The sequence below is a fragment of the Globicephala melas genome, chromosome 7 (genome assembly GCF_963455315.2).
Source record: "Globicephala melas chromosome 7, mGloMel1.2, whole genome shotgun sequence".
Lineage (NCBI taxonomy): Eukaryota > Metazoa > Chordata > Mammalia > Artiodactyla > Delphinidae > Globicephala > Globicephala melas.
This window is the reverse complement of record NC_083320.1, coordinates 114,347,553-114,362,435: the sequence shown is the minus strand read 5'-3', so window position 1 is coordinate 114,362,435 and position 14,883 is coordinate 114,347,553. Positions and strand designations below refer to the sequence as shown.

The 14,883-nt window shown below is 47.3% G+C and overlaps 1 protein-coding gene across 3 annotated transcripts in view; it reads left to right on the top strand.

Annotated features, from left to right (window-relative positions):
* The window catches only part of RALB (RAS like proto-oncogene B), a 40,717-nt gene extending 27,665 nt beyond the window's left edge, over positions 1-13,052 (top strand). For all 3 annotated transcript variants that reach the window (XM_030849664.2, XM_030849662.2, XM_030849659.3), the window contains exons 3-5: positions 4,850-5,058; positions 8,687-8,864; positions 11,494-13,052. In XM_030849664.2, coding sequence (XP_030705524.1) covers positions 4,850-5,058; positions 8,687-8,864; positions 11,494-11,613 — 507 coding nt within the window. In that variant the 3' untranslated portion in view covers positions 11,614-13,052. The remainder of the gene's footprint in view (positions 1-4,849; positions 5,059-8,686; positions 8,865-11,493) is intronic.
* Positions 13,053-14,883: the final 1,831 nt, after the last annotated feature.

The following is a 14,883-nucleotide window of genomic DNA, read 5'->3' as shown; positions in this document are numbered from 1 at the left end:
GAAACAGTCCCGTGCTCGGGGTGCGGGTTGGCTGACACCTCCCGAGCCACTCGGACCCTTTGTTCTTGGTCCAGTGCTTTGCCCTTTGTTTAAAAAAAACCTTTTAGCTTCTGTGGTGGAATCTCCAGGAAAGTTGGATCACGGAAGCAGCCACAGCCTCGCAAGTCTTTATTTTTGTCTAAGTTCTGACTTAGAAAGATGGGAAGGGACTGCCAGGGAGGCAGAGGGAGCGCTTGCCCTTGGAACCCCTGGCCTGATGCACTCGAAGACTGCTTAGCTGCCTGCCTGTGCCGGTGAGGTGAGGCTGGCCACGGTCAGTTCGGGCAGCTGCCACGCTCGCGAGGAAGGCGTGAGAGGCGGGGCTTAGACCGCGTGTCTGGGCGTCTGTGGCGGATCACGGCAGCCCTGCAAGCCGGCGCGGTGGCTCCTGCTAACAAGGAATGGAGATGCCAAGGCTGTGATCTAAGCTCCCACAGTGAGCGCCCTTCCCCGGCGCGGACGCATCTCCCCACTGCCGTATGGGGGACGTTCTGACTTCCAGCGTTAAAGGAGCGGGCGGGACTCTTGCTGCTTCATCCTTGGAAGTGCAGGAGCAGGCAGCCGAGGTGCTTTAGGGTGTGCGGAGACCTTCGCACTGGGCGTTGCGGTGGTTTTTTGGGGGTGGTCATGTATTTGTCTCTCTGGAAGGACGTTAACAGGAGGACACCGCTGTGAAGCATAGGCAAATTTTCATATTTTCTCTATTTTAAGATTGTTATATGAGTGTAAGAGACTCTTGAGTTTTATTTATTTTTCAAATTAATTAATTCATGTATTTTTGGCTGCGTTGGGTCTCCGTTGCTGCACGCGGGCTTTCTCTAGTTGCGGCGAGCGGGGGCTGCTCTTTGTTGCGGTGTGTGGGCTTCTCATTGCGGTGGCTCCTCTTGTTGCGGAGCACGGGCTCTAGGCGCGCGAGTTTCAGTAGTTGTGGCACATGGTCTCAGTAGTTGTGGCTCGTGGGCTCTAGAGCGCAGGCTCTGTAGTTGGGGCGCGCGTGCTCAGTAGTTGTGGCACACGGGCTTAGCTGCTCCGTGGCATGTGGGATCTTCCTGAACCAGGGCTCGAACCCGTGTCCCCTGCATTGGCAGGCGGATTCTTAACCACTGCGCCACCAGGGAAGTACCCTCTTTAGTTTTAGTATTAGGTTATCTTTAGATTTAAAATCATTTGAATTAGTAGCTATTGATGGACAACACAAGGTCCTTCAGAGGGTCCATAAGTTCATATTGATATTTTCAACTCGATTTTTAAATTTTTAAAAAATTTAAATGCTAGCTTTATGAAGAATTCACGTACCCTGAAATTCACATTTTTAAAGTGAACCATTCAGTGATTTTTAGTGTATTCACACAGATGTGCGGCCATCACCACAATGAAATCGTAGAACATTTGTATCACCCCAAAACGAAGAGCCCTGCACTGTAGCAGCCATTCCTCATTACCACCTCACCCCCCGGCCCCCGGCCTGGCAACTGCTTTCTGTTTCTATGGATGTGCTGTTCTGGACACTTTACATATGTGGAATCAGACAGTGTGTGACCTTTATGTCTGGCTTCTCTCACTGAGCATCACGTTTTGAAAGTTCATCCGCGTTATAGCTGTTATCAGCGCTTCATGCTTAAAAAAAATTGAGATGTAACTCACATCATAAAATAGACCCTTTTAAGCGTACAATTCAGTGGTTGGTAGTATATTCACAGAACTGTGCAACCGTCACCACTACTTCCAGAACATTCTCATCCCCCAGAAAGACACCCCTTACCCACGGGCAGTCCCTCTCCACCACAAATCTGCTTTCTGTTTCCATAGCTTCGTCTGTTCTGGATGTTTCATATAAATAGACTCATATATTATGTGATATTTTGTGTCTGGCTTCTTTTGCCAACCATAATTTGTCAAGGTTCATCCACGTTACAGCATGAATCAGTACTTCCTTACTTTTCATGACTGAATAATACTCCAGTGCCTGGATATGTCACGTTTTCTGTATCCATTTGTCAATTGATAGATATTTGGATTGTTTCTACCTTTGGCCATTATGAGCAATGTTGCTGTGAACATTCGTCTACAAGTTTTTGTGTAGACATGTCAGAATCTCTTGGGTGTGCACCTAAGTGGGAAATTTCCTGGATTATATGGTAACTCTGTGTTTAACTTTGTGGGAACTACAGAAAGGCCGTGTTTTCCATGGCAGCTGCACTGTTTTACAACGTATGATGGTTCTGATTTCTCTTTTTTGCGGTACGCGGGCCTCTCACTGCCGTGGCCTCTCCCGTTGCGGAGCACAGGCTCCGGACGCGCAGGCTCAGCGGCCATGGCTCACGGGCCCAGCCGCTCCGCGGCATGTAGGATCTTCCCGGACCGGGGCACGAACCCGTGTCCCCTGCATCGGCAGGCAGACTCTCAACCACTGTGCCACCAGGGAAGCCTTTGTCCATCATTTTGATTATAGCATCCTAATGGGTGTAAAATGGCATCTCGTGGTTTTGATTGGCATTTGCCTAATGACTAATGATGCTGAGCATCTTTTCATGTGCTTATTGGCCATTTGTATATCTTCTTTGGAGAAATGTCTGTTCAGATCCTTTGTCTATTTTTTCTTCATTTGTTTTTTTTTTTCTTTGCCTATTTTTAAAGTGGCATTTAATTTCATTTAATTTTAAAACTGTCTTTTTATTATTGAGTTTTAAGAGTTAATTTATATATTCTGGGTACAAGTTCCTTATTAGATACATGCTTTTCAGATATTTTCTGCTATTCTGTGGGTTGTCTTTTGACTTTCTTGGTGGTGTCCTTTGAGGCATGAAATTTTAAAATTTTGATAAGGTCCAATTTATGTATTTTTTCCTTTTGTTGCTTGTGCTTTTGGTGTCATATCTAAGAATGCATTGCTAAATCCAAGGGCATGAAGATTTCCACCTTACATTTCCTTCTAGGAGTTTATAGTTTCAGCTCTTGCATTTAAGTCTTTGATCCATTTTGTGTTAGTTTTTGTATGTGATGTGAAGTAGGGATCCAGCTTCATTCTTTGACATGTGGAGATATCCAGTTATACCAGCATGAATTCAAGTTTAATAGTACATTGCTATCATTAACTTTTTTCCCTGAATATCTTGACTTATACTATCATTAAAATAATTATTTATTTTACGTATAATGCAATATAAAGAAAATAACTTTGAAATATTCATATCATTGCTACTGAATAATACAACCACTGAGGGAAGTTCAACATTTCTTTGAATTTTTTTTGTCCTTAGTCTCTTTTAGTGGGATGTATTCTATCCAAATATTCTTTTTTAAAGTCTCTTGGATTAATTCTTTCTCTGTCGGGTTACATTACCAATATAATATTCATTTACGTTCATTTGCTTCAGTTTTCCTGTTTAACAGCTTTTAAATCTGTTTTGTTTTGTCTTCCCAGGGTGTGTTTTCCCTCATTTTTTATAGCTGCATAGTTATTGCATTCTGTGGATCCCCGTCCTGGGCATTTGGGTGCTTTTTCATCTTTTGCTGCTACACGTGGTGCCACAGTGGATGACCTTGTATGTTGCTGTGCAGGTGTGTCTGTAGATTAGATTCCTCGGAGGAGGACTGCTTCTCGCTCGATTAGGTGTCGCCATGTTGGTCTCCGTACAGACTGTACTGCTGTCTCCTGCCATTAGCAATGTGCAAGAGGTGTGTTGTCACACTTTGGGATTTTTGCCAGTCTGGTAGGTGAAAAATGGTATCTCCATGTAGTTACCATTTTCTTTATTAGTGAGGATGAGCATCTTCATATGTTTAACATCATATGTGTGTATTTTTCTGTGAATTGTTTATGTCTGTTGCCACTTTTTCCCATCGGCTTGTTGATCTTTTTTTCCTCCCTGTTTCTAGTTAATATATAGTTCTCTATGATATGGGTTTAAATACTTTTTCCCTGCTTGTCATTTGTCTTTGTTTATAGCATGTTGTGTCATACAGAAGTTTTAAAACTTTTTATGTAGTCTAATTTATCAATTTTTCCTTACATGGCTTCTGGATTTTGAGTCATAGTTAAAAAGGCCTTCCCTACTTCAAGGTAATAAAGGGATTTCACCCATGTTTTCTTCTAGTACTTGAGGGTTTTATTCTTAACATTTAATCTTTGACCCATTTGGAGATTTTCATGTTGTATTGTTATTTAAGCCTCTGAGTACCTCTTGACCAGTTACTTTTCAGATGAGTTTTATAATTCTGTTGATTATGAATAAGAGCTCCCGTTTCTTACCCTTGCCAGTGTTTAACTGTAATTTTTTTTTTTTTTTTTTTTTTTTTTTGCCGTATATGGGCCTCTCACTGTTGTGGCCTCTCCCGTTGCGGAGCACAGGCTCCGGACGCACAGGCCCAGCGGCCATGGCTCACGGGCCCAGCCGCTCCGCGGCATGTGGGATCTTCCCGGACCGGGGCACGAACCCGCGTCCCCCGCATCGGCAGGCGGACTCCCAACCACTGCGCCACCAGGGAAGCCCTAACTGTAATTTTATACTGACAAGAATATTGCCAAGCGTTCTGCCCTCTGCTTGGTCTCTTCTCATCTGTAAAGTGGGGATATCTGTTCTTATTGTTTAAAAACAAAATAACAAATGGTGGAGTTGGAAGCAACAAGGAAGTACTAGCTAAGGAGCTCTCTGTGTCCTTAGTGCCTCACACGTGGTGTGATGATCGTCAGCGCTCAGTAAAGCCGCGGTTGATGATAAGCAAAGCACCCATATATTGAAATGTTTTTGGCAGCTGTTCTTTGTCTTAGAACTTTGCTACCTGCTAATCGTGTCGTCCGTTTGCCCAGTTCGTGGAGGACTATGAACCTACCAAGGCTGACAGTTACAGGAAGAAGGTGGTCCTGGACGGGGAGGAGGTCCAGATAGACATCCTGGACACAGCCGGACAGGAGGACTACGCGGCCATTCGCGACAACTACTTCCGGAGTGGGGAGGGCTTCCTCCTCGTGTTTTCCATCACCGAGCACGAGTCATTCACAGCCACTGCCGAGTTCAGGTGCGTCCGGGGGGCCCTCTGCCTTCCGTTCATGGCAGCCTGGGAAGGAGTCTGGGGCTGAGTGGAGTGCGTCTCAGGACGAAGTCTCTCTGAAGAGCTTGCTGGGGCTTTTTGGATCTTGGCACTTGATAGCTCGTCATTTGTTACGCTCTCTTTGGGCTTCTCAGGTTTGTAACTTCCACATGTAAATAAATGATCTTAAGGATCTGTTCCTCGAGAGGACGAAGCCGTTCCCTACAGCCAAGAGCCGGTAGTTTTGTTTTCATGTAAATCCCGAGAGACAGGGGTTGGTAAGCGTTAACTATCTTTATCTTTTTCCCAGTTTTGCTAGAAAAGCAACAGTTCTGCTCTACTCTGAGGCTTCTGAAACCTCAGATGTCGGCAGAGTGGACGCCTTGGGTCAGAGTGACCGTGTGCTGCTCCCTTGGGGACATTAGCTCAAGTGGGGCGGAAAGCACCGGCTTCAGGTTCACATAGACCCGGGGGGTCTGAGTCCCCGCCCTGTCACGGTACTGTGACCCAGGGCAAGTGTCCTTAGCGTTCTGTCTCTTTACCTGAAAATGCTCTTGTTGATGAGATGAAATAAAATGACACGTTAGACTTAGATTTCCTAAGGAGAACCCTTCATGGTGTGGCGGCCCCAGGCTCTTCTCACTGTGTGGGCACAAGGTGAGTATCCACCGCTGTAATTTATTTAACATCGCGGTATGTCGAGATCCTTGAAGTTCATTTTGTTACAAAGAAATAGTGAGCTGTGTGGGCCTAGTCCTCCCAGGGATTCTAGTGGGAAGGGTCTCTCTCTTTCCCCATCCTTTTCCCATCTCTCTTATACACTTGTGCGTTTTCATCCCCCTCCTTAGAAACAGATCCATCCAGGTGACTTTTTATTTATTTTTTGGCCGCACCGTGTGGCCTGTGGGATCTTAGTTCCCCGACCAGGGATCAAACCCGTGCAGTGAAAGTGCCGAGTCCTAAGCGCTGGACCGCCAGGGAAGTCCCCAGGTGACTTTTCATTCTAAGAACCAGAACTAGAGTCTAATAGGGAACTAAAAAGGAAAAAAAACAACCAGTAATCTTTTTTCATTCTTTAGCAAGTTCTGGTCAGAAATGAAGGTCATCAGCCCAAGGTGAGAACGAGGAAGCTAAACGTCCCCCCAGGATGTGGAAGGAGCATCGGTGGGCGGGGGTGGGGGGGCAGCGCTCAGGAGCGGCCTCGGGGGAGACGGGCAGAGAGGAGTCAGGCGGAGCCTCAGTTGTTGTCTTCGTGGCCCCAAGCCTCCCGAGGGTGGATGACGCAATTCTCGGCAGCTGTGGTGTGTATGTCGTGAGCTGTTAGCCGGCTAGGACTCCCTGTGAGAAATCCTGTTATTCGTAGCTCTTCCTGATGTGCCGAGAAGCTTCTGTAAGTGGCTATAGTCCACGTGTGCACAGTTGGCTTTGCATCTACACGATCCTGCTGTTATGCCTTCTTGAGGACCGAACAGGATGGATGCACTCACCGCCCTGTTTTCTTCCCCGTCCGGAGCCTTGGGTTTCCCATCGGCCCCGTGAGGCACCCATTAAGGAAGTGCTGCCTGTGCCCCCACTCACTGCACACACACGGATGCACTCGTGCCTCCTTACCTCCTCCTGGGAGGAGGGTTTTGGTTATTATGAAAGAGGAGAAAGGACAGGTGATGACCTAAAAGAAAAAGGAAGCGGAAGTTAGTGCTTGTGGCTTGAACTCTGGGAAGTTCGATAAAAGCCCCAGGCTGCCCCGGTTTCCCACGGTGCTGGAAGCAGACAGCACCGGGTGTGGGTAGGTCCTCGGAGCCCTTACGCTTAAACTCAGTCGCTTCATGCCTGTTAGCAGTTGTAAAACAGCATTTCTGCATTTATCTTCCAAACGGAAAGCCTCCAACGTAAAACAAAATGTCAGTACACCCTCTCTTCCTTGAAACTTTTAGGCTTGTTACAAGAGACCAGAGCTTGGTACTCCTGTTTCTCGTTCAGTATGTTTATCAATGAGGTGATTAGTCACGGCTCTGCAAGACTAACGAGCCAGAATGTGATCAGTTTTTACTGTTCACCATGTATACTGATCACTAACTTCTAAGCACAGTGCACGCTCTTTGACCCCTGTGAAATGCAGAGTGTGGCGAAGCTCCTCAGAGACAGGTTTCAAGCATCTGCTTATTTTTCATTTTGCTTAAAGGGGGGGATAAATCAGGAGCTTGGGATTAACAGACACACAGTCTGCATACAAAGTAGAGAACCAGCAAGGACCTGCTGTACAGCACAGCCAACTCTATTCGCTATCTTGTAATAACCTATAAGGGTGAAGAATCTGAAAAAGAAGGGATGCATGTATATGTGTAACTGCGTCACTGTGCTGCACACCTGAAACTAACATGACACTGTAAGTCCACTACACCCCAATGGTAAAAAATTGATATCTGGTAGTGAAACCGACTGTATGGGAAAAAATTTAAACGTTTTTATTATTATGAAATGTCACCCCATATTATATAAAAGTCAGTGCAAGTCCCCACCAAAACGTTTTTGAAGGGGTCTCTTTTGGGAATGTGTGGGAATACAGAAGTAGGCAGGTTCCCCCTGGTTCAAAATAATGGAAGCGGAATATTTAATTTCTTGAATACTCTGTTTTTCCAAAATGATTTTAGGTAGCTGATTATTTTTAGTAGAGGTAAACTTTAATGTGCTACAGGTAGCAGTTATTTTAGAGAAGATGTTTTTGAAGTACTTTTCCATAGGCCTTATAGTATTTCATTTTTTTCCCCCACTTTGTAGTAGAAAAATAAGGCATGTTGAAGTGGGGCTCCTGCCTCACAGACCTGGGCGGGGGCGGGGTGCACAGGTGCAGACAGAGTTGAAGCAGGAGTGGCACAAAGCCGTACTTACCTTTACTGTGAGCGTCCCTCAAATGTTGCTTTGCTTCTCTGTAATATTCTACTTGACTGAGGAAAAAGAACCACCGGTTTTTGTCCCACTGCATTGATTTCACGGTCTGCTAACAGACCATATGAAAATCCCTGGGTTTCATGGCTTTTATTCTCACAAAGAAATCAGACTTTTTTTTCCCCCAGGGGCATTATTAAGCGTTTCGTATATGAAGATACTTCTTTCATCTGGTTTCTACCACAGAGGGTCCCACGTTTCTCCTTTGTTTTGTTTTTTGGCCGAAGCCTAAATTGGGGATGCTGTTGAAATGCAGAATCCTGGGCTCCTGCCCACATATCTGCTTCTGGGCCCAGAAACCTGCGTTGTTGTTTTTTTTTTTAAGAACTTTTCTCCCGTTTTGCTGTTCATTTTATTCATTTATTTCTTGGCCACACCATGCCGCATGCGAGATTGTAGTTCCCCCCCACCGGGATGGAACCCGGACGCCCTGCATTGGGAGCGCAGAGGCCTAACCACTGGACCTCCAGGGAAGCCCCCAGACCCGCGTCCGTAGTGAGCACCCGCGTCCCTGGGGCGCAGCAAGCTGGGAGCAGAGCCTGCAGCCGCTGGCTGGCCACGGGCTGGAGCGGTGCCCCCTGGGGACGGGCCTGGGCCAGCGGCCCGCCTGTGGGGGGACCGGCGCCCGGCCTGGCCTGCTCAGTCGCCTTCTTCTTGACCTGTCACCCAGGGAACAGATCCTCCGCGTTAAGGCGGAAGAAGATAAAGTCCCGCTGCTGGTGGCGGGGAACAAGTCTGACCTGCAGGAGCGGAGGCAGGTGCCGCTGGAGGAGGCCAGGGCCAAGGCCGAGGAGTGGGGCGTGCAGTACGTGGAGACCTCGGCCAAGACGCGGGCCAACGTGGACAAGGTGGGCCCCGCTCCCCCCTGCTGGTCCTGGGGAGCCGGGGGGGGGCACCTCGCGGGGGTCCTGGCGTCACACAAGCGGCACGGGGAGGGCGCGGCCTCCACAGACCCTGCCCTCGCGGCCTCAGCGGCCTGCGTCCTCCAGGCGCAGGGCCGGCGCCTCGGGGGCCCTTGATTTTGCCCTCGCTGGCGGGTTGGGTAGATTTGTTCTCTTCACCTCCCTGCCCACCGGCAGAGCCAAGGGGTCCAGTCTTTATAACTTCGTCTCTGCGTCCAGGGACCTCTCCCCTCTTCTCCACCCCCAGCGTAGTTTTTCGTTCAAATCTCTGAAGTGAAGGAAAGGATGACCTTGACAGTGATGAACACCGATGGTTTGAAAACCCACCTTCCAGTGATTGCGATTGTGAGGGCTTCTTTTAAAAAGCTGAAGTTCAAATCGGTTGCCCCAGACCTAAAAGCTGAGGTCGTCTCTCTGCCGTCACGGCCTGGGTTCCGTTAGACCGACGCGCGTCACTTTGCAGCCAAGCCGTGGACGCGTCTGCGCCGTCTGTGCAGCACCTGAGTCCCTCACATCCCTTCTCCTTTCTCCTTTGCTTCTCACCTGAGGAGAAAGGGATTTGAAGCCAGGTGTCACTTCAGCTTGCGGGGTTGCTGGAAGGACGCTGGTGTTGGGAGGCGTCTGCTTTGGAAGCCTCTCCAACAACGTCAGTCTGTTAAGCTGCATCTGCCGCGCGAAGCAGGTTCACGCGGCAGCTCCCTTTTCTTTGATTGCTGTCTCAGCTCTTACGTTGATTCTTGTGCATTTCCAAATCTTTCCGTTTCTATCAAATTGTTTTCTAGCTGTAGAGTTAGAAAACACACAGGAAGTCCAGTCGTGCAGTTTATTTTTAAAAAATCAGGAAGACTTTCCGGGCTTGGAACTGCCGACCTGGGGGGTGGGAGCCGTCACACCGGCTTGTCACCTCCCCTTCCTGCCCGGGACCGGCCGGACCTGCCAAACGGGAACCAGCAGAAGCTGATGCCGGGCAGCGTTGTGTTCGCTGTGAACAGGTCACAGGAAAGGAGGTTGGCGATGAACAGCTTGGGCATCACGTGAAGCTGGACACACGCCCTTCCTTCCCCTCCCTCCGCCTGCCTTGTGCTGCTAGGACAAGGAAAAACCGGCGACATTCGAAGCTGTTCACGGTCCCTGTTATGGGGGAGGGGGCGCTTTCCTGAGAGGCTGAAGGAAAGGGGTGCTTAGGTCAGCCTGATGCAGTTTGGGGGGGTCCTTTCCTGCACCCTGAGCTAGTGGTGAGGGCTCGTGGAGTCCCCCACTCAGAAAGCCCAGTCTCGCTTTCCTCTAGAAAGTAACAGGAGCCTGTTCTGCGCAAACGTCCAAAGGTCAAAGGCTACACTCAGTCTCACGCTTTCCGTCTTCTCTGTGAGAAATCTCAAATCTTTCTTTGTAGGAGGCGTACTTTGGCTGCTGGCATGTAGTCGGTACCCGGGCGTGGTTGCTGGTAGCAGGGGGCAAAACCCAGGCCACTGTGACAACTGATAGCATGCTGGCATTCAATGACACGTCTCATCAGCTGTTGATGAAGCCCCTGCAGCTGGCATCACGCGGAGCGGGGCAGGGAGGGGCAGACGTGGGGAGGGTGACACCCCCTCTGCCCCTCCGCCCCCCTGCCCTGCATCGGGGGCCCCATTGTTTGTTCAAGCTGCATCCCCTCCTCCGCCCCACCTGCTACGTTCCCCGATCTGAGTCTGCCGTCGGGGTTAGGCTGCGAAGCCGTCCTACGTGATGGCGCTCGTGCCTTTAGGCTCAGGGCAGGACTCCTCAGCTCGGTGGAACGTGGCGGGGCCCTGAGGCGCTCTCCTCCCTTCCCTTCCCCGTGGTTGGAAGCCAGGACGCCTGCTGACTGTTGTCACTCTCGGTGGTTGGAAGCCAGGACGCCTGCTGACTGTTGTCACTCTCGGTGTCTCTAACTGTTGTCGGTCTGTCCTGTGATGTTTCATCCTTCATCATACTTATCCCCAGAACAGGTTTCATCAGTTTGAAATAAGCTGCTGAGTGGTACTAATGGTATGACGCTGCTGCCCTTAGCTTGACCCGTTGTATGATGTGAGCAGAGAGGTTTCCTTTGTGGAATTAGAATACGTTTCTAACATTAGTTGTTCTCTTCTGCTCTAGACCTTTTGTTTTTTGGGGTTTTTAAAAAATTAATTAATTTTTATTTTTGGCTGCATTGGGTCTTCGTTGCGGTGCACGGGCTTCTCATTGCGGTGGCTTCTCTTGTTATGGAGTGTGGGCTCTAGGCTCACAGGTTTCGGTTGTTGTGGCACGCGGGCTCTAGAGCACAGGCTCAGTAGTTGTGGCGCATGGGCTTAGTTGCTCTGTGGCATGTGGGATCTTCCCGGACCAGGGCTCAAACCTGTGTCCCCTGCATCGGCAGGCGGACTTTTAACCACCACGCCACCAGGGAAGCCCTAGACCTTTTGTTTTTGATGGCCCATGGTTTTTAAGAATACATTTGGCTTTACATATACTTTAAACTATAATTACATACCCTGCTTGGTCGAATTGCTTCATTAAATCATTAAATGGCTTTTTCTTCCTTGTTCTTTTCACCCCTTCCTCCCCACCCCAGGTGTTCTTTGACCTCATGAGAGAGATCAGAGCAAAGAAGATGTCAGAAAACAAAGACAAGAACGGCAAGAAAAGCAGCAAGAACAAGAAAAGTTTTAAAGAAAGATGTTGTTTACTGTGAAGGCCAGGGTGCTGGACCATGTCGCTCGCCACTAAGGACAGAGGGCAGGTTCCTCAAGCCAAGACTCCAGTCGACCTCTCGGCCTGTTCCCTGCTCTCCCCAACCTCATTCACACACGCTTCTGTAAATGGGGAAAATATTTGTGAACCAGTGGCTGGCAGAAGAAATAAGCCCTTGACTGTGCAATGGGATGGCTCCTCTGTCGGGAGGTTTCAGAGTTTCCTCCCTCTTTTCCTTCCTAAAATCAGCCACGTATGTAGTGCTACAGGCAGGCGTTAGCCAAGTGTTAATTAAGAAGGACTTGCCTAACTTCTTACTTTTTCCCCAGTTTTGTAACATAGCGTCTTTTGTTTTGAAATAAAAGTGTCTTATTTTATTAGGTCTTGGGAGGCGGGGGTGGGCTGAGGCTACCCCCACCCTTGTCAGCTCAACAGTGGTTCTCAGAAACATCCATTAGGTTCTAATGACGCTGGAAAATTCGGAGGTTTTTTGGGGTCTCTTGGCCATACCCTGTGGATCTGAAGCAGAGCTAAAAAAATAAAGTTGAATGGGGCCAAACAGATCAACACCAAGCCCAGAAATCCTTCTCAATAGGAAAGAAGGAAGAGTTGTACCCTTCGTAGTTAAGTATCAGCCAGTTATAGTCTGTGTTGGCCGCTTTTCTCCTGTGGCATTCTGATTTTTGTGTAGGAGCTTCTTTTTTAATAAGCGACATGAAGACTCAAGAGCAATATACTGTATAAATGATATACTTTTCTAATCAGAATTTTAAAACGAAGTCCTTTGGCTAAATCCTCTCGTAATTGCCAGTCATAGGGTCAGGGCCCTCCTTCTCCATCCGCAACCCACGCTCTGTCCTGACCCACTCCTCCTGGCAGAGGCTGAGAGGACCTTTTCTTTTGTTTCTTTCAGTGTAGCCCAAGTTCCTCTGAAGAACGTGATGACTTCTTAAGATTGTATTCTAAACTCATGAAGCCAGAGCCTGTGCCAGACACCTGCTACCTCTCATAGAATTGCTCAGTAAATTCAGAAGTGGAGAAGCCACTGCCCCTTTACCTCTGAGAACTGGCTGCTGTTTCTAATATAAATTTGTTTCTGAGACAGCCATCTCGTTAGTTAGACAAAGATTTTTATGGATGAGATATTGTCTTTCTTGTGTCAATATTCTGAATTCAGCAGTCAGAAAATTTTTCATGAGCAAAGGAGGACAGCCATAAAAACCTAGTGCTCAGCATACTTTTCCCCATTTTTCAGAAGTGATATTTCACATATAGGTGCCAAAAGTGAATTGGGGTGGGGAGAATGGGAACCCTTGGAATTTTTTATGGTTATTACAGAAATAATTGTAGAGATTATGATCTGACCGGAAAACAAACACCCTTGTATCACCTCCCAAAGAATCGTGGGCTTTTTTTTCAATTAAAAAAAGCAGAAATTTACAGTTTTTCAGAATTTCAGCCTTCTTATTTTATCCTTTTGTCATATATGTAAAATGTAAGAAGTATTAAAGAATTGGACAGGTATTCATTATCGTTCTTGTTAGATGTTCTGCAAACTTTATTTCAGTTAATTTTTTGAATTGGGCTGGGAGAAATTTATAAGTATAAACAGTAACTTTAGTTTCATCTTTCCTTTGGAAGAGATGACTACTCTTCTTTAAATTTAAAAAGTTGAAGGTAGTCACACTCTTGCATTTTTTGAAACAACCTTTTTCTTTTCCTCCTAGTTTGCCACCTGTTTGATATCAGTTCTGGTCGAGAGTAGGTAGGTTTGGAATATGTACACATCATAAATTAAGGATGGTATGAATTGTTCCATGCTATGGAAACTATTCTTAGTTTATGCCATTAGTGTATTTCTGAAATTATATTTAACTGGATAGTGATCAGAAATGGATCTTCCCAACAAAATGATTTCTAGAGATGAGATTCTTTTCCATAGGAAAATAAGGAAGCAATGTTCTTTATAAATTTGAAACATACTACCTTGCTAAATGACTAGATATTGTGTCCATAGGGTAACTATTTTCCTGAAGTCTTCTTTCTAGAAATATTTGAGCACCTGCTTGGTGTCAGGCTCTATTCCAAGTGCTGCAATATTGTGTTGAACAAGATAGGCCAGAGCTCTGTTCTCCTGGAGCTTATGCGTTAGTGAGGAAAGAGACAAATAATTGAAAATATCATCACAGAAAGTGCTTTGATGATCGTAGAACTGGGTAATAGGATAGGAAATGTTTCTGGACCATAGAGCTGATTTCAACTGGATGGTCAACCAGTGTCTGAAAGGGAGTGACATTTAAGCTGAGACCTGAAGGAGCCATGTGAGCTCCCAGGCTTGGGAGCAGCTGGTCCGGAGGCCCTCACTCAGGTGTTCAGGAAAAGACCCTAGAGGCCAGCACATGGCTGCAGTGTGATGAGTGGCAGAGCAGTAGAAAAAGACCTAACAAACAAACAGGCGATAGATTCAAAAAGTGATGCAGGGGAACAATACCTAGATGTATAATTCCCTACCAGTGTCCTAGTTCATCAAATAGCAGACACCACTGATGATAAGACATCACCATAATTTATGTACCACTAAGGAAAAACTTGCCAAATTATGTGACTCCATCCTGACACCAGTGACATGAATATGTGGGGGAAAAAATAGATGCTGTAGGTTAGGCAAATGATATATAAATTTAAACTAAATGGAATTGGGGTATAAGATTCACCTATGTTGGTCTAAACACTATATTATAATAAAATAGTATAGAAGCTTAACAGTGGATAAGTATTAACAGTGGGAAAGTACCCCACGGTGTAGGCGGGGGTGAGGGCAGTGCCAACAACAGTGTACCTTGTGAGCCTGCACGACGGGTGACAGGTGGCACCACAGAGCACACTCACAGGTGGACAGCTCCAGTGGAGGAGTCCTCATCCTCTCCCAGTGGGAGTGCCCCAATCCCTCCTACCTTGCACCGCATCTCAGAAATGGGCTGGGGCTTCTACTCCAACAGCTAGGAAGCAGACCCCACCCCTGACAGGGCTGCGACGACAGTCACAGAGCAAATAGGAGGTGCTGGGTAACATCCGGTGGTCACAACACCAGTCACACCCCTGTCGAGCTGGTAACGGCACATGCCGAGGAGGGAGGCAACAGGCACCCACACTAAAAGCAGCCCTGGCACCGAAAATATTAAACCCATGCAGGCTACACAGGGATGCTCCCACATTAAAATAGCCCTCCAAGACCACAGTAGATAATTGTTTCTCCTAAACTAATAGAGCA